Source organism: Anguilla anguilla, chromosome 8 (genome assembly GCF_013347855.1).
Source record: "Anguilla anguilla isolate fAngAng1 chromosome 8, fAngAng1.pri, whole genome shotgun sequence".
NCBI lineage: Eukaryota > Metazoa > Chordata > Actinopteri > Anguilliformes > Anguillidae > Anguilla > Anguilla anguilla.
In genome coordinates this window covers 32,111,620-32,134,596 of record NC_049208.1, presented here as the reverse complement: position 1 = coordinate 32,134,596, position 22,977 = coordinate 32,111,620, and the positions used below count along the sequence as shown (strand labels likewise).

General features: G+C 41.3%; 1 protein-coding gene across 1 annotated transcript in view; it reads left to right on the top strand.

Annotated features, from left to right (window-relative positions):
* LOC118233104 overlaps positions 1-22,977 on the top strand; it is a 106,650-nt gene that overhangs the window by 28,204 nt on the left and 55,469 nt on the right. The window contains exons 3-8 of the mRNA XM_035428460.1: positions 1,393-1,461; positions 1,953-2,000; positions 8,401-8,572; positions 11,272-11,342; positions 11,414-11,590; positions 22,641-22,938. Of these exons, the coding sequence (XP_035284351.1) occupies positions 1,393-1,461; positions 1,953-2,000; positions 8,401-8,572; positions 11,272-11,342; positions 11,414-11,477 (424 nt within the window). The 3' untranslated portion in view covers positions 11,478-11,590; positions 22,641-22,938. The remainder of the gene's footprint in view (positions 1-1,392; positions 1,462-1,952; positions 2,001-8,400; positions 8,573-11,271; positions 11,343-11,413; positions 11,591-22,640; positions 22,939-22,977) is intronic.

Here is a 22,977-nt window from a genome sequence, read left to right as displayed (position 1 = left end):
GGATCCCTTCAGTTATATTTTTGTTTAATGAGAATATGATTTGTGATAATCTCATATTTAAAATGAACAAATTATATATTTTTTAAAGCAGCTTGTTAAACACTGGGCACGCCAGTAGGCTGTTCTGTTTCCACGGTGATAGCAGGAGTTTGGTAGGAGTTAGGAGTTGCATTCTTATTGGTCCTCATTAGCTCCTCAGTGTTGCATTATGGAAAATTTTTCCTCCATTCTGCCAGTGAATTGCAGGCCACCTTGACAGTTAAAAATGTATCTTCTTCTTATAATTATATTCCCTATGGCGCATATACAGTAAAGAACTAGGTTGGTGCATCAGAATTCATTAATAGCTTGCTTCAGCATTTGTCTCTCCTCTTAAATTGGTGTAATCTTCTGCTTATCAACAATTCCCTTTTGTTCATAAATAACATGTATTACTGAAAGAATCAGACTAGACCTAAGCCTCGAGTCAATTGACATATTCCCTTAAAGGTGTAATTTTTTAAAGATCACTTTTGTTTATATTTTGTTAAAGCTCCTTCACATTCTGACAGATATCAATACATTTCGAGATTTAAGAAAAAAAAAACCCAGTCTCTCTTACTACCCCTGGCTCTGAAATCAGCCACTCTAAATTTCACTGCACCAGAATTTTAACAACCAATCAGGGCAGCTCACTGCAAGGAAGCCAATCAGGACAGCTCTCAGCCTGTCAATCATGTTGCGCCTTTACAGAGCAGAGATACTGCAGAGATGGTCCTGTAGCTAGCTAGTTGCCTAGACCAGTGGTTCTCAAACTTGGTCCTGGGGACCACTGCGTATGCTGGCTTTCATTCTAACCTCAACTGCATTCCCAGGATTTTAACAAGCTGTTAATTTTTCTTAATTAGTTGCTTTTCATGTTTTAGAGCTAGGGTTCCCAGGAAGGGCCATTGTGGGGGCACACACACCTGATCCTACTAATCAAACACTGGACTCTTTGCTAAGCACCTTAGAATCAGGTGTGTGCACCCACACTGGCCCATTATATCTGCTTAAACTAATTTGTCAAGTCAAGTTTCAAACAGGACCAGCACATTGGGATCCACAGTATGGACCGAGACATTTTTAAGACCCAATTTAGGAATGAGACCTCTCACATTAATGTGCAAAAGACCAATACCATTTATCTTAAAATCAGCAGGTGTGGACAAACTACTGAGATCAATGATCAGTGTAATGGTGAGACATCCTGATCCTGAAGGGCAGAACAGGAAGTGAAAACCACCTGGGTGTCCATGTTCCACTTGATGTTGTCCTGGGAGAGAGACATCAGTTTGACACGATCACACGTGGCTCTTCTACTCCTGCATGGAGTCCCTCTCCCATAATCTCCTGGTGTATCTCTCCTGACAGGACCATTCCTGCTGGAGTCCAGTGGAGACACACAGTAGTCCTGGTAGTCCAGCTGTCCTGCAGGAAGTTGTAAGTCTGTTAACCAAGATTGCACATGACAGGCATGTCTGTCCTTGATGGTATCTAAATTATGAAGGGATTTTGAGTTTTTTTTTCAAGCTCACAGACAGAAAAAAACCCATTAATTGATGCATGTGATGTTTGCTGAAAATGACTTTGATGTAAGTCTACATGGCTGTCTGTGGTGCTGCTTATAAATGCTGTGTGGGATGTGGTGTTTATGAGTCAGTGGTGAGGATTACCTAAATAAATCCAGGTGGTTTCTAGCGTTCAGATATTGTTGCAATTTCAGCATGTATGCTAAATTTTTATATCTCTGTTTATATTGAATGAAGCCACATTAAGTGTTTGGGGAGATTTTTCTAAATGAATTTACATTACAGATGGGCTTACTCATTCAATGCTTGTACTCCACTTGAGCCAGTTGGTGGTTCTGGTGTAGATTGCACAGTACATTTTGTTAATGGAGACTCAGTATTTTTTGTTTATATTTATTGCAGCTGCAGTGGGAATCTTGTCTATGGAAACTTAGCTGGCTACTTTGAAAGGTAAGCATTTGGTTCCATTTGAGTCCTTTCTGATTTGATGTCCTTGATCAATTGTACTATTTTTGCTCTAATATACTTTGAACTCCTGCCTGACTATTCTCAAGTTAATTACTAATTAGAGTGAGCCCCCCAGTAAAAGCTCTGAAATAATTACAAAAAATGCTATTCCTTTATTTGTTATTCTTTTTTTCCAGTTTTATCATTTATACCCTGCCATGGTGTCTAATGATCCAGACATATCCTTTCTGGTGTCCTAAAACACGCCCATGAAAAAAAAAAAAATGTGGACCAATAAACGTAACATTCAAATGTCTTGTAAGAGCAGAACCCAGAAAAATCACCTTGGGACTGTCTGCAGTTCTTGAGAGGGTGCGCTGGGCTCCTTTGGAATTAATTATGCCTCGGGGGTGGGGTCCGCCTCATTCTGGCTCTGTCAGACTGGCATATTGTGATGGGCTCAGTGCTGCAGAGAACTGACTTTGACGTGCCTGTGGGGGTGACTGAGCACAGCCGGCACTCTGGGAAATAAATGCCGCTAAATTAAATGTCCAAAGTTATTGATCGTAAACCGGAGCGCAGTGTTTTTGTGTGCCATTTTCAAACGTCCTGTGGATCTTTTTTTTTTTTTTTTTTCATTGCTCACAATTTTCCCGTTCTTGAAAAACGTCTTTATCTGCAGAATAATGACTTCTTAACACTGACTGCTTGTTGTATGCAGTGCCTGTGAAAGGCATTTCCTGTTCTGGTTAAAGTAAATGAACCAAGAAAAAAAAAACCCAACTGTAACAAAAAAAAAAGGAAATGTAATGCAGACATTATTGATTTCTCAGGTAAAATGTAATGTTTATGTAGGAAGATTAATACTGTAATTATGAGAACCTCTGTGTCAGGAAGATTTCCTGCTTTTAAAGCCTGAAGTCCTGTAACACATTGCCTTCTATTGGTCCTGTATGAATTCTGGGGATTTGCCATCAAGAAATATTGCAGCACAGAACAAGGGAGTCGGTGAACACAGGAGTCCCTGAATATTTCATGAGAAGGATCTTCTGAGACAAATACTGAAAGGAAAAATGTGGCACAAATGTGAGCAGACGGCAGAAGATTTCATCCAGAGAAAACATGAACGCTCTGCACAGGTACAGCTTCTGGAGTCTTTATTTTTCATTAAAAATAGCAAAAAGCTTATTTCCCCCTGTTTTTACCTACATTATTACAAACCATGCCTTGCACTTTTTACACTGAGGCAACCTACATCTGATGGATTTCAATTCTGTTGAATTGATTTTCAGAGAAGGAGGACTAAATAATTTAATTAGCAATTTGGTCCACGTGTCTTCCTCTTTTGCAGAATGTCGTCAGAATATATGCTAATGACACTTATAATATGCTAAGTGTGGCACTTTAAAACTGTATTAGGCCAACTGCTGGGTAAGGTATGTATTATACTGATCCACGTGGATCAAGGAAGCATTTTGCTTTACTCTCATTAAGAGGAATTGAACATTCTTCACTTGTACCACAGAGAGGTGGAATGGCGAGTTTATATTTACAAACCAGTCCATGCAACAAGGTGAAATACAGATACCAGTCATGGCAATGGTTCTGTCCCAAGGCAGTGGGGTCATCCAAGCCATATAGTGCCAAGGTAATGGTCCTTTGGAATAGCAACAAAGCTGAAACTCATCCCTCCTGACCCTGAGCCAAAATCAGAAAACAAACAACTGCAACATGTGAAGGTCTTTTTGAAGTCCGATTTTGCGTGTGCTAAAATGTTTAGCACTTATGCCATCACGGTTCTGTCCATTGCAGAAACCGTGAAACTCAATTGCTCAGCAGTAAGCTCCAGTAAGCCCTGCACCCATCCTGACCAGAGGGATTTCAACCGCCTGCCAAAAAAAGGCTGGCCGGTTGCCCGGTTGGGGCAGGGCAGAGCCTCCGCTCTGTCAGACACCGCTCAGCGGCAGACGCAGGTGAGCCTTCGCGCTCCGCGGAAGATGTGCCGGATCGCCTGCTTCAGACTTTTCTTCAGAAGTAAATGAAGACCCCCGCGGAGCCGATTGGAGGTTGAAATTGCGGTCTCTGTTATTACTGTAGATTGAGCTCTGAAACACCCGCAAAGCACGGGGAGATGAGACGTCGCGAGCAGCTGGGGTGAACAGCACCTTTCACCACAGAGACGTGCTGTGCTGAGAGAGGCTGGATTCCTCATAATAGTTCCTTTTGCCAAACAACCATTGTACAAGAAGAAATTTGGCATTGATCTGTGTTTTGAAGGTTTCTTTGACTCTATTTATTGAAAAGTTTTGTGCAATGACTGTTGCCCCAAGGCACTGTTGCGCTGAATACAGACAGACAAAAGTTATTCAAAAAAATTGTAAAACCTGGCTCAAATCAAGGTTTCCTATGCTCATGGTACAGCTATTCAATGGTCACATGCTCCTGAAAACAACACAACAGGAGCTTATTTTATGTTTTTGAGTGCCATATTCCATAACAATCACCTGATACATTTGCCATTGTCGCATATATCCTTATTCTGGAAAGGTAGCTGCAATCGAAGGCAGTGTCTCACTTTTTAATGTTTGAGTTCACAAAACTACTTATTAATGGACAAAACGAAGAAACCATCTAGAAATAGTTTTTAAATTGCATATTTCTTTGGAAACCGCATCCTTTCACACAGAAACACAATTTATTTAAGAATAGGTAGTGCTGCTCTGTATGGTGCCAGGAATGGGAGATGAATAGAATTCAGAGCGTTCTCTGTCACTTTTCACCATGGACAAGATCTCTGAAGATAGTGCTGGAAATGATGAGGGTCACTCCCTTTGAAAAACATGTGGCTGTCGCAGTCCTTTGAAATCCGCTCTCGCCTTGACTGCATGCCAGTGCAGTCCTCTTAGGACAGGGTGGAGCGGTAGGAGTTGAACAGGGGCATTTGTGATGAGTTCGACAGCCTTTCACAAATTCTTTGAGAATAAGCTGTGCCGTTGTAGGCCCTGAAAAGAGGCAGCTGCGATAGTTCAGTGGAGGGCTCAGGAGAGTTTTTCTCTGCTCTGAGAAACTATGAGTCAGGTATGGTTTTATGACTTTTTGTTGTGTAGCAGGTGGTAGGATGATCTCACCCCATTAATTTAATGGGTGAGGGAAAGGCTGGGAGCCTGAAAAGAAGCCCAGCTTTCTGGCATTAGTGAAAGGAGTTGCCAAACCACCATCCATTGCAAGAGGTAAAAAAAATCATTGTTCAACTCTTTTTACATGCTTGCAGAGACCGTTAAGGGAAATGTTTTTCTGGATAGATAGAGCTTCTGTCACACCTGAAGTGTGTGTGAATGCAATCAAAGAAGGTCCATTTGGTTTTTAGCTGATTTCTCTGGCCAGTTTTTTCCATGTAGATAAAGTTTAATAATCAAATTGTGTTCTTCAAACCTAAAGTTAAGTTGTTCATCAAGTACTCTTCTTAAAGCATTCTATTTCTAGATTTTATCATCTATATTTTTGATCTGGATTTCAGAATCATCCAGTCTTCTTGTCTTTTGAAGCAAGAAAAATCTTATATTGTAAAGTGACTTTTGGCTAAAACAAGACTTGCCAATGCCTTGGTCTGTTCAACTAAATGTATATTTTAACTGAGAGAAATCCATGCCTGATCATATCAATAGCAGGCAGAATAAGTGTAGATACTGACAGATGAATGGGGAGGTCAACTTCTGCACACCAGATGGCATAATGTCCCAGGGTGTAGACTGATGCAGTAACCAGTCTGCATGCAGATGAGTTATTTAATCTGAGACCTGCTCTTTCACCTTGAACATCAAGGTTATAAATAAGGTACAGATGAGAAAAGGTTGACAGTTTTGTACTGGAAATGTGTTGATAAGATTCTCCTTTTTTACTTGAAGTTTCCCTCTTATTAACGTTGTTGGTTTCTGTTGAGGTTGGTTTTATACACAGGCAACAGTGCTGGTCTGGTACATTGTGTTCTCTACTGGACATGGGTCTAGCTCAAGGAAACATGCTGTAATGATAGCTTTTAAGATTTTAATTCAATTTTTGTATTATTACATTTCAGACTATGCACAATTTCCTGATACTGAGCTTAGCATTGCATCTCCTGGAGCCAATGGTCCTTGGAGAATAAACCAGTGACTCAAGACAGCAGATGAAAACAGAAATCACTTTGATCTCTTTGCTGAAAGACTGTGCAGGCTGGACAAAGACATGCAATTCCTTGTTGTGGCATTTCCATGAGAATATTTCAGCAATTTTACCTTGGAGTTGTACAAACACTCCTGCATAACCACCAGTAAAGCAGGTGTTTTGAAATATCTTGCCTGGAAAAATACTGCGTGAGTCTGCTTTTCCCGATACAGGAAACCAGAGTGGTCTTAAAGGAAAATCCCTCTAATTATGTTGCCTGATGAATCCAACTAGTGGTACAATCTTCACATTTATCACTCCGTTCCGTCTTCTCTAACGGTTTCTCCTCTCCTTCCTACCTCTCCGCGAGGACACGTTACCGGAAATTTCCCTCCTCTTCTCCTTCTGTCGTCTGTCATGGGATAGTTCCTCCACATCTGTGGGGAAAGCGGGTTCCCTCAGCAGCGGTTTTGCAGTGTAAACAGCTGGGGGTTTGTCCAGTTCGGAGCAGCTGCTACCCTGCTTTTCAGTTTTACAGGACTGCCCGTGAACAGAGCGTGATTTATGGTGGACGTTCGGAGAGTAAAAAGCAGATTTTTTTTTTTGCAGTTGGAAGGGGGCGGGAATGAGTCCCATGTGAGGTGGAGGAGTTTTAACGAGCAGAGGGAATAGTCGCTCACGCCAGTCACTGAGACGTCCGCCGGTCTCTTCAGTCAGAAGTGAGCGCTGACACCCTCCATGATGATCAGAAGGCTCCGTGTGGTGCGGGGGCAGACGCGGGATTGCTTGTGCTGCTGCGCTGCTGTAGAGATGAGGCCAGTACAATAGGCACAGTCAGGCCTCCACGTCCACACCTGCTGGCTGCCCAGCCCTGGTTTTCCCACGATTCTCATCCTCCCCCAGCTGGGTTTCGATCCTGTTTGCCCTTAAAAAAAAAAAAAAAAAAAAAAAAAGCAGGCCTCTCACCGACTGGATCTACGGACATGTGTACGAACGGAAACCGACATGAGTGATGCAAAAGGGAGAAGTTCCGAAATGGGAACCCGCGTAGCGTGGCTGAGCCTGTGCAATCTCCGCGTAAGAGGACATGCTCTGCCTCTGGCTGTTTTGACAGCTTGACCCATGGCGATCCCTTCCATCTCAGGGCTTTTAATGTGTTCCCCATACACGGAAGCAGGGCACTGTACAACATCCAAGGTGAAGCTAGTGTCAACATATGTAACTTGATTAGTGAGACTGCCTTTCAAAATAAACACTGGTGTTTCACCCTCAAACCTTTGCTTAGGCCCCCAAGGCTGAATTTTGCAGGACTCGATTCATTATTATGTTATGTGTAGTTAGCTTTTCCTGTATATGCACCATAATGCCCCAGTGTTTTTTTTAAGTCTGGAAGGAATTTGCTAGGTATATTGTGAGTGATTATAAATACAAAACCAGACTTCAGACTACTCGCACTGACACTGCAACAAAAGACCCCTGTGAAGTCACCGGACACCTGGTTTTTTTCTTTCTGTTGGTGGCCGTTTAATGATCAAAGATCAAAACGCACACGAAAGCAACACCTCAACATGACTATTGAGGGTTTGTTTAGACATCAAACATGCCAATTCCCTTTTCAACTCTGAATTGAGATGAATTAGTTTCCTCTCAACACCACCCTGTGAAAAATGATTCACTCACTTTCCTATTCACACAGATCTTTTTTGGATTAAGTGTTTGGCATGCAGAATGAGCCAGCGTCAGAACTTGAATGACTCATAAAGATATTATAAAACGAGAAGGATGCACACTCTTAGTCCTAGAAGGGCTGAGTTTCTATTTGTTTTTTATTGTTTTTCATGTGAATCATTAAGCATGAGTCTTTCGGCATGATATATCTGAATAGAAGGGTCAAGCTCGGGCCACGTCCTTGTCCTGGATACTTAAGCTGGGAGTTGATAAAATGCACACACAGCTGGATTGATTTAGCATTTTGAGTGTAGTTTACGGTGAGTACCATTAAACAGCTGCATGCTGCATACACTGCTCTCACAATAGGACCATACACAATTATGCCCGTTGTCAGTGTTCTGAAATGCTTGCTAATGCGCTATCATGATAGCTGCATGCTCTAATCAATACGCAGGCTGGGGTTTCTATAGTGTATTTTTTGAGCTTTTGAGAGAGGCTGAAGTGTATACATTTTGAACTGATAGAACAGCCACAAGAGAAAATCGCCCCTGAGTCTGTTTTAACTGTTGTTCCTTCTTCTTTCTTAAAGAGGGGTCACGACGTGGGCCTCTGCCATAACAGAAGCAGTGTGTCTGCCAGATGGAGATGGAGGACCGGTCTGGAGTGCCACGGCGAATCAGGGGAGCTCGTCCAAGAACCGGGCCCCACCGGAGACAAGCCCGGGGGACAGGCCCGATGAAGTTCAGCGCCTGGGCGTACGGGTGTGTTGCCATCGCTCGAGCCTCGCTGTGCTGCGGCGACCGGGATGTGAGCAGACGTCCGCTGAGACCAGGTAGAGACCTCTGGATCCCGGGCCCACTCTGCAGGGCCCCTGGCCGCTTGGCACATCGCCCTGGAGGTGTTCAGCGAGAGAGAAATGGAGAGACGTCAAGCCCTCACGCATGGCCGCAGTTCCCGCAGGGACCCTGGAGTGCCATTTCGGAAAATGGCAGGATGTAGTAAACACTGGATGTTGACAATGACATCAGTACACCATTCATAATGTATGACTAGGACTGCCCTCCTTCTGTTATCTTACCATCCTTTCTGGAGTGTTCATGGGCTATAACCCACTTAATTTAGTTTAAGGCATTACCTTACATCTTTAAACAATTCAACTAGGTTTCACTACCTTTCTGAGCATGCAACAAAAAAACCTACAAATCTTATGAATCCATTTTGAGAGCAAAAGTGTCAAAATTTCAATGTTATGACACAGTGTTATGTAAGCGCTTGGATGATTGACAGATTGAGGTTTTTGCTTTTAGCCAACAACTTCCAAAGACATGTTACCTTTCTTTCGCATGTTTGTATGCCAGCTCTTATCGAATATGACACTCTCACGGGTCCTGCTGACAAATGCTATGTTTTTTGAGAAGGTGGAATGCCCCAAACTTCTGGGAATGGTTCTGTTCATCTTCTCAGAACCTTGCCGCAATGCATGCTGGTAATCTACACCAAGAAATCACCTTGGTGTTGACAGTGAAAAGCAAACTTCCAAATGATCAAATGAAACAATCTAGGCCACACCTGTCATGCAATTCATTGATCTTGACATCCATTACAAGATATTGCTGGAAGAGGTGAAATCAAATACAATTTATTTATTTTTTTGTTGCGAAGGCAACTCCTTTGTATGCTTATAAAAATGTAACCTTTCCAAGTATTTTTCTCATTGCAGTTATTTCAAATTTGCTTTTAGTGATGTTGTTTACATGGATCCCTTCATAATATTGTAGGAATTCTTAAACCTGTGACTTCAGTAAAACATTTAATAGAAAAAAGAGAAAAACAAAACATTTATAGTAAATAAATATGTTCCTAAAATCTCATCACTTTTTCTGTTTAACAATAGTGCATTTCTCAATTTCCAGATTCACAACACTGTCTGGTGAGATGTGTCTGAATCACTAATACAAAAAGGTGTAAAGCATTCCAAATAAAACCACAGTTGTGATTTTAAGTGCCAAACTAGATGCAAAATAGATGCGCTGTTAACATGATGTCAACATTAGGCAGAAACGAATATTTGTGTGGCTTTCATTTTCTGACTGGTGGCCTATGATAAGTCTGTAGCTTTCTATAAATGTGCATTTAAGTGGGCTGGCTGCACGGGTGCAGTCAGAATTCAACTCCTCCACCAGACAGACCGAGATCCAGCGCTTTAGGTGGAATCACTACATGGAAGCCCTGTAGCTTATCCTACTAGTGTTTGTCTGTTGTCTTTGATGCTAATGTCTCGCTGTAATTTCTGATAATGGACACCAATGGTCATATTTAACCTGAAGGCTACTTGATCTGTGGATCTGCTGGTCTACTGATCTTGTCAAAATAATTTGGGGTGCAGGGGGGAACTTACATAAATTACCATTTCTATCCACATTGAACTGTGGTGTAGTGGTCTCAAATAGTGTGAAACAAAATTTGAGGCTGAGAAACTGCCATGCCATTAAATTTCTTGGTCGACGGGCTTCTCCATGTTGCATCCGACTGTTCCAGTGTGACAGTTTGTCCTGAGTGACTGATGATGCATACATCGCATCACCCATGGAGGGAGGGTTACAGTCAGCTTCACCTACTTCATCTATTGGCTTCATGCAGTTTGGCAAATTGACGAATGAGTTTTCAATAATGAGATGGGCTGATACATAGGCCCATTCAAATGTGCTGCTCCAAACTGATGAGAAAGAAAAATGGTTAATGAAATGTTGCAATGATAGCGCAGTGTTAAAAATACTCAGTGAAAACATGAGAACACGTCTGTCCTGTACGTCACCATATTTAAAAGCTGAAACAAGTTCCATGTTCTCTGAACTCATTTTGGCTTAACAAATATGATTACAAATAGAATTCATTGAGTATATTCAGCATTGTGTGTATAAATCCTACAGTACATGTACTCTGTGTGCATAGGTTGTGTATACATATGTGTTTGTGTGTGGGTGTGTGTGTGTGTGAGGAACAACTAAATGGAAGGAATACTATCAATGTGATGTAGGCATGATATGACCCTTCTATTGATAGGGTACATATAAGAATAAGGTCAAACATTGAATTATTTTCTTTTTATTTTAGAAGGCATTTGTCATCAATAATAACTATCTTTGTTAGAGCTTTTGTTACATCCATTGTCCTGGTACATTGTGCTGCGTAACATTTGTTAAAGGCAGGAAAAAAATAAATAACTTGCCAATCTGTGCTGTCTGGAGCTGCTATCTGCCTTCTATTCTCTGTTTTTTGTGCTTTAACAATCCTATTTCCTGACATTTTGGCAAATATGAACATAGCTTTCATATGTTAAAATGCACAATGCTTCTGTGTACTAGACAGATAAAAAAAACACAGAAAATACAAACAAAACTTGTCCTTTCTCCAGCCTTCAGCAGATTGGTTTTTATTTGTGTCTCTGATTTATCCCCAGGGAGATCGGCGCATCGCAAATAGAATTGGTGCCGCGGTGCACCGCTGCGTTCGGCTGGCCACCGAGGGCAGGTGAATGCATTACATCAAATGGAGGCGACCTTTGACCCCTGAGCCAGGTTTTAATGTACTCCCTATCATAGGGCTGGGGACGCGGCGCAGTCCGATCGCGGGTTAAACGGATGCGGCAGAACATCGTGGGTCTGAGACGGCACTTTGGCCCCCTCCCGCGGGCTTAGAATCCAGCGTGGCTGTGAATAGAAGCGCCGCCATTTCTTATCCCTGGAGCCAGGCGTCCTCCATCCTGACACAAGGTGTTTGTAAGTTGGCCCCGTTCACTGTAACTAATGATTGTTTGGTTAATTGAAGCCTTGTGCTAGTCTGCCTCAACCCGCCCCCCTGCCCCCCACCCCTGCCTGCGCCCCAAATTTCCCCTGCACATGGTGGGGGCATGACATTATTCATCTTGCCTCAGAGGGTGCATCCAATTCTTTTAAATTACATTTAAGAAACAGTTCCAATTGCCAGGAAAGGATCCAATTGCCATTTACTTAGCTTTTTAAAATATAAGCATGCCATTACATTTGATAGATAGCTCCTCTTCTAACACCACAGGACTAATTGATGCAATGTAAAATTCTCCTCTTGTAACCACCACACAGACAAATGTATATTCCAATTCATGAAATGATTCATCAACATTCATCTAATGTCCAAAAAACATACTCTCACTCTTTAACTCCTTTACACAACACTAATGAGTTGGCAAAATTACTAAAATCTTCCAAAAACCACAATTACAAGGAAAGGAAAACAACAATTACACTTCAGCGTACAGTATGCCTGTATATTACTGCAAAATGTTATGATTGTCTGTGTAATGCTGTACTGAAGCAATTCACAGATATTGATAATAGAATGACGTCATATAATTACACCAGAATTCTTCAAATTTTTGCTATTCAGCAAGGAGCATTTTTCACCGCTGTATACCTTTGTGCTATTGTTGGTTTTATGTTGTTGCTATGGTGAAATACAAATTTTTGGTGGTGAAAGAATATTTTTTACAAACTCCCATATAGACACTATTGTCCAGTATGGCATGCTTGGGGGGTATAGTTGCTGATGAGACTGCAGTTAGGGGGTGCTTGTTAAATGGACAAACTATGCACTTAGATACTTTGTATTTGGCATAGCTGTTGTGTATTACCTACTAATCAAGCTAAAACATGGAGTTAGAAGATCAGTTGTCATATACGCTCACTCTGTAATCATTCTTTGCATTCAGAGTTCTAAAATGCTGTATTCATTGGAAATCAAAATATTTGAAAAAACAAAATTACTTCTTTCTAATCCCTTCTATACATAATTCTCCTGAGCTAACTGTGATGTATTCCTGGGTCAGGGCTAATCAGAGTCAATGTAATTACCCCCAAGATGTTTGTAAAGAAACTTTTTCCAAAAGAAAAACAAAATTAAGCAATTTTAAATTAAGTATATTTAAATGAATTGTTTAACAGATCACAATTAACAATGCGCACTTGCCAAAAATGAGGTAATGCAATGTTAAATACCCCAGGCATTCAGCAGCCTTGACATGCCAGGAACCTTATTCTGCTCTGTGATTTTAAAGGGGTGTAAACTGTAATGGTTGTTGGCATGCAGTGCTAAGGTTTGGTCGAATATGTACCCTGAGTGTAAGAGGCATTGCCAAGGCCATGAAAAGTTTGCACCCTGGCTAAAGTAACCACAGAAATTCACCACACTTACAGTATATTACCCACACAGGCCTGTGACTGTTGAATCATGATTCTGGTCCCCATAACCACAAGACAGTCCTCTCATAAATATGTTACTTGCAGAAATAACCAAACCTGTCTTCTGGCCTGGTTTTTCTTGCCTGTAGAAGTGATGGATCCTAAACCTGACTCCTGGTCCTGCGGTGCAGTAAGGGTTAACGGCTGCAGAACTGGCAGGCCTGTCACTCGCATGCACAGGCACACAGTGACCTGGAGATATTTTCACCGGAAGGGACGACTGATGGCCATCTGAGTCTTATCGCCAGCATCTGTGCCACAGGACCAGAATCCGTCAATCAGTCAATGAAATTTTAACACGGTGCCTGACAAAAGATATCTTGGGATAATGCTTTACAAAGGAACAATGAAAACAAAGAATTCCCCATGGATGGAGAACAACAGGACATAATGTATCAGCAAGTGTGAAGATGTGAAGCACAGTGAGGGGATGGAGGGTCCTAAGAGTCCCAGAGTCAAAATTGGTGTCGTCTTGCTTTTTCCTCTCCACCCTGCTCTTCTCCTCTCCTTGCCTCTAATTTACTGGGTTTAGCACAAGTTATTACTCCTGGTTTGTCAGTGACTTCTATTACAAATATGAGGCATCTGGGGCCTTAGTTCTAACAAACAAGGATCTTGAGATTCACTTTCATGGATGTGAATCCATCTGGTAATATGGAAGGGTTATCTGGGTTGGGATTTGGGATTCATTATGTTTACATTGCATCCCACCCCCCCCCCCCCCGACCCCCCCATGCCCAAACCCTAGGGGCACCCACCTGGTGACAGGAATCTTCTCCTTTGCCTGTTGTTCCAGCCTGGTGTTGTCATATAAGCCTTGCATTGGCATTTCAGTTCAAATTTTCCACTGCGCTGCAACTCTTACACTCTGGTGAGACAGGGAGCGAATACTCTCACCCCTGCTGTTTGCGTTCTTTTTTCAGACCCTAAAACAGATTGTGAGATTTTTTTCCTTTATTTTCTAACTTCTTTTGAAGGTTAAGCAGAAGTCTCTCAGCTTTCACATTGTCTCTGGTCTTCTCAAACACTGGAAGACCCTTGTGCTCATTGACAGGTTATCAGGTCTGGTCCCAAATCCTTTCATGCTTATTAAGCTCTTGCCCTTTACAGAGAAGAGGGTCAATGCAGGCCAAATGCAGAAGGCAATGGGAATCAAAAAGGAAGAAAAATTTTAAATGAATTGTACTTTCTTTTTGACCTTGGAACAATTATATTAAATAAAGAAAAAGAAACTCAAAGCCACTGAAGTCCATGGGTGTGCCTTTTCTAATATTACCTTAAGGCTGTCATTCTCTTAAAACTATTTTCATCTGGCCCCTTGGCTGCATGGCAGAGCCCGAATGGGGGGGGGGGGGGGCTGGTGGTTGGAGAACTGCATAATCGTACGTGCACTGCGTCCACACATTCACACCTCAGGATGAGGGTGCCTCAGGGGCTGAGCTTGGTTCATAAAGCCAGGAAGGGCCCCGATCTCCCATTTCTATCATTTTCTTATGCATATGAAAAACACATAATTAGACACCTCCCTCTCTTCTCCACCCCTCCCAGTCCTTGTGTATGTTAATGTTTTCAGGCTGTGGAAACTGCCTCTGTGCCCCAATTCTGGTCAATACTGTAACTAATGTTCCCTGCCTTCATGCAGTCTTATGGTTTACAGTGCAGAGTCTACACTGTGGTCTGGCTTGGTTAGCAGTGCTCAGCCCTGTCTTCAGGCAGCAGGCAGAAATGAACTAAAATAATGCAATAAGTAAAATGCACTCCCTCCTTGAAATGCAAACAGTGCTTGGAGCTTGTCCGCGGGATTTCTGAAATACACAAACAGAGCTGAGTTTTTGGTTTGTTTAAATGGTTTTCCAATACCTTCCCTGACCATCTCACCCCCACTTATCTGACAAACACAGGAAGCAGTTCACAGAATTGTTTTGGCTGGTATCCCTCTATTTTTGTACCTTCTTATAGATACACAAATTCCATCACATTATTACCCTCCAGTCACCCCATTCCCACAAGTAATTTGACCAGCTCTTTGCTGAGAATGTGTTGTTTATGTGAGGACGCACACACAGTAAACACTGAGCTGATTGCATATTGATTTTCACAGCACACAGCAAGCAGTGTTCAGGTCGTTTAAGGCCTTATAAAACTGAATGAGTGATGATGAGTTTACCTTGGTGGTCCAGTGCAACAGGAGAGATATCGGAGGCTTAATATGACATCACTGAGCACGCCAACACTGTAAAGCTAATGCCTCCTGTGCCGTATAGCTTGCACAAATACAGAATAATTATTTTTTTAGTGAGTATACACCATACTTAAACATGCTTGTGGTGAAAATCCGTTGACAGACAAGTATGTCGTAACAAATAACTAGCCAAAGACTGATGTATAAATAATTTAATTATAGGCTTTTTATAAAAGCAAATCTTAAATCAATTTATGACATCCAATTTGAATTGAATCTGAGAAAATAAGTATTTAAAAAAAATAAAAGTCTGCATGTCCTAATCTGTCACTGTTGTGTGGCCTGATGTGGCTCTACGTGTTTCATAATGTGAATCCCATTTCTCTGCTTCCTTGTCTTTTTATAGGCTTTTCCAGTCAGACACCAGTTGCTGATTTTAGGCTTTGATAAAGATGTCCTTGCCAAAAGGCTGCCTGAAATTTCCTCCCTTTGTATTGTTGAGAAAACACATTTATTTTCCTTCAGTTTGGCTCCCCGCATGTAGAACCAATTAACTTGTCATTGCAAATGTCAAACCACTTACATTTAGGGAGAATGCATGTCCAGACAATGAATTAAGTTGCATTGGACACGTTTCTGAGACTTGGACCATCACAGCAGAATATGTCACGTGATTTCATTGGTTTACCAAATCATACAATTCTAGAAAGAGGGAGAAATAATTGACAAGTGGTCCCAAAATTGTGTCAAGACCCTCTGTTGGGTCACAGGAGAGGATGAGATGGGTTTCAAGATAGCACTTATGTAAAATACACTTTCGTTTACGTTTGGAACACTTGTTACAGTGACCTGTAGTTTCTTGATGCGGTTCATTTGTGTTTGTAAATAAAAACAATTGTTTTGCACATAGTTTTTAAAACGTAAAATACAGTGATGTGAAAAAATATTTGCTCCCTTCCTGATTTCCACTATTATTGCATATTTATCACACTGATCTTTAGACAAATGCAATGTTAGGGAAACTACTGAGTAAACAGAAAACACAAGGGTGATATGGGTCTTTGATAACTTTTTAAAATTAAATAAATGAAATAATTTCAGAAATTTTCAGAAACAGAGTGTTTACTCAGGTTTCCTTTTGTCTAATAGTACATTTTGTCTATTCAGTGTGACAAATATTCAATATTAGAGGAAATCAGGAAGAGGGCAAATACTTCTTTTCAGAGCAGTGTACATTGCTACATGCTAATATGCATGGAATCTGATGTGAATTTAGATTCGGATATGTACACTGCAGGGGTCTAGCCAAGGCAGCATCTGATACAAGGCAAAGCCACTTGCATTGTGTCTCCCTTCACAATAAGACGCCATGTAATTGAGGAATCTCAAAATTGAAGTTTTGACAATTATAAACCTAAAGTAATAATAATAATAGGGTGAAGTGTGGCTTTCTCCCTAAATAGATATGTAATAACGCCAGACCTTATGATAGCTCTGATAAATTTAGAGTCATTCAAAGCCATTTCATGTTGCATTGCATTCATGGCTTTGAAGTGGAGTCGGGGGAAGGGGGTGTCTCTATATCTTGGAACATGATGACTTGAGGCCGGCTGGGATCATGGAAGATGAATGTTGATTCTTTCTTAATTCCAAAAATGGGTATTTTGCTTGTCCTTCCATTTATATGTGGAATATGGAATATGGAATCGTGTCACAGAAATATTTCAAAGAATTGGTAATAGTTTCAATGAAGACATAATTGCTGTATATTGCTGCTTAGATCTTATAATTATTGATTTATGCGCACTCAAAGTCTGGTAATGGTATATAACGCATTAGTTGATTTGCAGTGCATGTCTTCGTGTTTATTTATAAGAGTGAATGATGTCTACTTTTGGACTGGCGCTGCAATTAATGTTTTAAAAATAGCACTGAATATTATGTAGTATATTATCAAACTATTCTGTTTTATATCCTGTTTTTGCATCATACTGACTCTGAATGGGATATGGGCAGTGTTGCTACAATGCAGGCCTGTTTCAGGGCTTGACAGAAAACAGTAGAAATGCAGCTGTTGACTATTACAAGGCTTTCTCTCTTGAGGGACACAGATGCTTCTTCTATCCACTTGCTTCTGTATTGATCTCATTTCACAATATCCCCAATCCTGCTGAAAAGATATGTAATTGTTTGATAGCAACAACATGTCAGTATTTGAAAAAAACTCCACAGTGAAGGGAGGGAGTAGAACACCAGCAAACAGCATAAAGGCTTTGGACCTTACTTCTTTTGATATTTTTCTATTGATATTGCTTTTTTTAATTATTCTGCTCAATAGAGAGTTCTTTGAGAACTGTGGTCAGTGTGAATGGAAAAACCTTGTGAAGCAATTTTGCCCAGGTATGTTGTAGAAACTGTATTTCCACAGAAGCGTGCTTTCCTTTTGCAAAAAGAAGCACGCCGGGAAGCAGATTGGGTCTTCTGTGAGCCAGCAGTAAGAAACATGTCTTATTTTTTGTCAATTCCTGCGTTGTTTTAGCACTTCTGAAAACTCGGGAGGCACCTGTTGCAGCTCCTGAGATGTGTCTGTGTGATGTCTCACCTGAGCTACTTTTTGTATGTTTTATTTGAAGGTCGCACTGCACATGCAGGGATAGGACAAGGATGATGAAAACAGTGTGTATGCATTTGGTTGGACTTGTAGAGGATCAGGAGGAAATAACTTCCATTAATTCAAGGTGCTGCTTCAGACCTAATCATAAAATATTCATCGCCTCCTGAGAATTCGGTTTGTTTTGCGGACGTCTGTGTGGTGTGATGGCGCCTTTGTCTGAGAATTCCTTGCCTGTCAGGAACTGGACTGGAACTGGAATGCAATTGCTCTTTTGATTGATTCAAGTCGCTAGAATGTTTGGTTTTTCTGCTATTGAGATCATGGCATCAGAATATACGTAACCCATTGGACAGCGTCTAACCCTGGTGGATGGAAAAGGGCACCATCTTAAAATGAAACAGTTGTAGACAGTTTGCTGTTTGCTGAAATACTCATCGTTTCTTTTGGTCATAAGTGCAATGCTTTGTTTGCTGTGTGTTACCTACAAGACTGGATTGACAGTGTTTAAGCACTTTAAACCCAGCAGGAGATGGGCTTGAAAAACCATGTGGGAATCTTTTTGTTTCTGCTAAATAAATATACACTTTCAGTAATCCATCTTACTCAATTTTTTATCTTTGACGTAAAAGCACAAAAATGACCACATTTCATAGGTAGAGAACACAACGCTGAAGGAAAATATAGCTTGTTCTTTTTGTTTCCTGTGAGCAACTGTGACATTTGACCTCTGACACCAGCACCTGGACACAGAATGGTGTGGGCCCCCTGAACCTTGGACTCGACCACCTGCAGGACCTCTAATGTGCCTTTGTGTAGCCTGTAGGCTGAGGCGGCAGATTTGGACAGGGATCCATTAGTATTCCTTCTCATGTTCCACCCGGTCAGGTCATCCTTCACTCATTGTTGCATCCCACTGTGGGGTGGCTGCTCGGCTGCAAACCAGACTGGTCCTCTGTTTTTGTTTGGTTTTTCCCTGTGTTTTCACAATCAGCTTTGTTGAATGCTTTTGATAAGAAGGCATCCACACAAGACTGCACACATTTCCGGTTGTGTTCCTATCTCTTGTTCACAAAAGCTGTGATACTGAGTCTCAGAGAGAACACCCCCCCCCCCCCCGCTTTCATTCCCTATGAACTCTCGGTCCAGGTGTTTCAGTAGTATGTAGCCTTTTCGTATCCTATTTAGCAGAATCCCCCCCAAAATATTTTAATCTGAGGAGTTATAAACCCATTCAAAAATGTATATGCCTTTGCCTTTTCACCATGCCTGGTGCTGTAGGTCACATTTACCTTCAAGCTGGCACCCTTCCCAGTGCAATGCCTTCTGGGAGCCTCTTGTCTGGGTTTCTGTGTCCTCTGTATGCAGTAAGGGGAGCTGGTCACAGCAGGTTTTCTGAGCAGATGGGGGGATGTAAGCATAAAATGATCATTGATGTATGGCACCCAATTTATCACTCTGCTGGCTTCTGGTTGGGTTCATATTTTCCAAGGGTGCGGGAGACTGTGCGGTTGCCGGGGTAATACCAATGAACTTCACTGGTATCCTCCAGTTTTCCTCGTATGCACCCCGGCACCTTGTACCTATGCGACTCGAGCCTCATTCATCATCTTTCGCTGACAGTGGGACTGGAATGATGTTCCGGGGGAAAAGCCTTAAGTGAGCAACGCTTTCTCCTTTGACAAATCTGAGATCGTCAGTCTCCTGGCAAAAAATATTTTTCCTCCAGGTCACTGGAGAATCCTCTCCCTCATTAACCAGAAATGAAGAGCCCTAGATTGTCATGGTCAATGTATGCTATCTAGCAAGAAGGCTCTGCTTTGAGGGTAAAGAAGAGGTCATTTCATTATGTCTATGCTTTCATTAGGGCCCATATAATGTCTTGTTTACGAGGCTTGATTGGGCGAGCTGTGGGGCTTTGCTTCACGGGATGACCTTACACATTAAATTAGATCCAATTATCCAAATGTTCTGCAGCGCAAACATCAGGCGCTAATCGTCGTTCTGAATGTTGTGTCTACGTGCATGCGTGTTCTGTTTGGGCCCGTTCAGATGTGGAAAGAGAAGTGACAGCTCTCTCCCTATCCACACTCATTCATCACAATCCTCCAGAGGAAAGGGGAGGACCTGTAGGGGATTTATCCCTCTCCTTTTTTGATCTAATACCGTTAATCTGGGAATTTGTAGGACAGAGCCTTGCAAATTACCCCTGGATAATGGGAAGTTAATTGAAGTCTTCTCTCCAAGCAGTGGTTAGAATCAGCAATAAATCAGATGAAAAACACTTGAGATACAGGTAGAAACTATAATTTTTGAGCCTAATGTACTGTATTAGAGAATTTCACAGACACTGATCTAGGACTCATTCACACGTTTGGCCAAGGTGATGACTGATTTGGTCTGGGATGAAGGATAATCAATGTCAGGTGAAATCATAGCGTATAGTGCTAGTGAATGTCAACCAGTAGACTTATGTAATGCACCTTACAGTCCAAGTGAAATGTGGTCAGTAGTGGCCAATAGCTTCATAAGGTGATTTATAAGCTTGCATTTGCTTATGAATTAACTTTAGCATTGCCCTAGGAGGGAAAGCTTCCATCAGTAAGGGTAATCCCTACCTCATCACTCAATAACCACTATGCTATTTGATTGAGCACCTGCAACCTGCCTGTACCAGCTGCTTCAATTACACAGACCTTTCGTCTGTACACATACAGTAGCACAGTAATTCTCACAGCTCAGCTGGGTGTGCACAGGAGCGCAGCAATAAGACCTATAGTTGCAACTGGGTAATGCAAATTTAGAGTGAAAAATTAGGAATTAAAAAACAATAGTCTGGGTGAATATTCTGACTTCAATGAGCATTTGACATACAGACATATTAAATAAATCTACAGACATAGCATTAGGGTTGGGCACTGAAACCCCGTACCACAATGTCACCGATTCCCAAATGACTGGTACCTACTGGACTGAATCACAATGCAGATTTTGGTGCCTCATGCCACTAACTAACTCGCTCTGTTAACTCAGTCAGTGACAACAGATACCTTTAGCAAGCTAGCAAACTTTAAACTCCGTCAAAATGCCTAAAGCAAAATGGTATAAAATGTAAACATAAAGCATAATTTAGACATAAATTAAAATAAACAATGAATTGAAACAATTAAATTGTTCAAATTCTTTACCTTTGGAATAAAAAGGGTGTTGTTTAGTATCTTCATTTGCTCTTTAATTTAAAGAAGGTATCGGTTCAGACACCGTTTAGGTACCAGCACTGTTTGAAAGGTATTGTTTCAGCATTGGTATCGGCAAGATCTAAACAATACCCATCCTACATGGTATTAGGTCTGGACATACTTCTTCATCTCTAAGTGATGTGTAATTGTACAGTTTACTTCTGGGGTGGAATTCATTTGAGGCGTAAGTCTCAACCCCTTACTCTGGCTTTTGTCAATTTCTGTGCTGTAGACTGGGGTGAGAGTGGAAGGGCATTCATAGCCACCATCATGCATGCAGGTTTTAACAGGTGTCATGCAGACACATTATAGCTCACTCTTACCATTTACTCTATTGTGTTGAAAGTATTACCATGGAAACTAGCTAATGCACTCCTTGTTGAACTATACATGCATGTGATTTTCAAGAAAAGTAAAGCTCCAAGCTAGTACCACCTTCTTGAAGGCAATACAGTAGTTGATATAGTACGGGTAAACACTGATTCTTTGTGTAATGGTCAACAAAAATCATCGGGTAACTCAAAGCTTTTACCAGCTGTGAGCTGTCATATTATAAATTTGAAATATCAAGCTTCAGAATTCTAAGTCTCATATTATAACACGTAATTTCAGGTGTTTAATCTGTTGTTAAAAAAGAGAATTCAGATATTAATTCCTAATTTAGGAAAACAAATCAAATTCAATATCTTTCTCTTGATATTGAATGTTAAATAGAAAGACCTTTGGCACTTGGAAACCCACCCCCCCCAAACAAACAATGCGGTCAGACTAAACAATGGCTATGTTTACATTCATAGCAATACCCCAATTATTGGGAGCAATCAAATAATGTGATTACTCCAGTCGACGCGTTTACATGATTCTTTCCATACTCAACATATTCTCAAGGAAACGGTGTACACGACAGTCATGCTTGTTTTCATTCGGGACCTTCCACTTCTACCAGACATGCACAGTTTCCAAATGCTGAAAGAAATCAGAGCAAGATACACCTGGATTTTTGGCCAATTTGAGCATGCACCATTTTCTGGTGCATGCTCAAATTGGCCAAAAATCCAGGTGTCTTATTGGGTTTTTTAATATGCCCATTATGACCATATGCTGATAAAAAATAATCAGAATAAGGTATTTACATGACCATTTCAATAATCGGAGTATTGCCAGAATTGTGGTAAGATTGTATTGGAGTATTACTGAGCTTGTAAACACACCCACTGTAACCACAAGGCCACTCTCCAGGATAACAGGTTTATTTCTATAATTAAAATTTTTTGGGCTTTTTTATATCACTTCTTTTAAGGAAATAAGGAAACATTACCATCAGTTTATTTTCAAACACAAGGCTGCAATCAGACTCTGTGAAGCTCCCTTGTTGCTTCTGTGATGCTGTGTGCTATCTACTATTTGTTTTGGAAATGAATGAAATGAATGGAAATGCATGTCACTCAAACAGTGCTGTGACCAGCAATCAACCCTGACAGCGCCCTGACCTTTTTGACCTTTCTATCTCACCTGTCTTAGGATTTTAGACTCCAGCCTTGACCTTTCACCTCTGCCTGGTTTGCCTCTGTCCCCATTATGCGCGATAGCCTGTGGCGGCTAGGAGGAAGCTGCCTTCTTTGATCCGAAGCCCACAAGGATTAAATAAAGAGTGACAGGGTGCTCCAAACTAAAATACAAAGAAGGTAGGAGGAGGAGGAGGAAGAAGAAGAAGAAGAAGAAGAAGAAGGCATAGATGCCCGCTCTGAATGAGACGTTCAGCTATACAGCATAACGCAACTGGCACCCAAGGTTCAGTGGTCACTTCCAGCAGACACAGGTACTGTGTAAACGCCTGGGGTTGTGGGAGCGTTAGCAT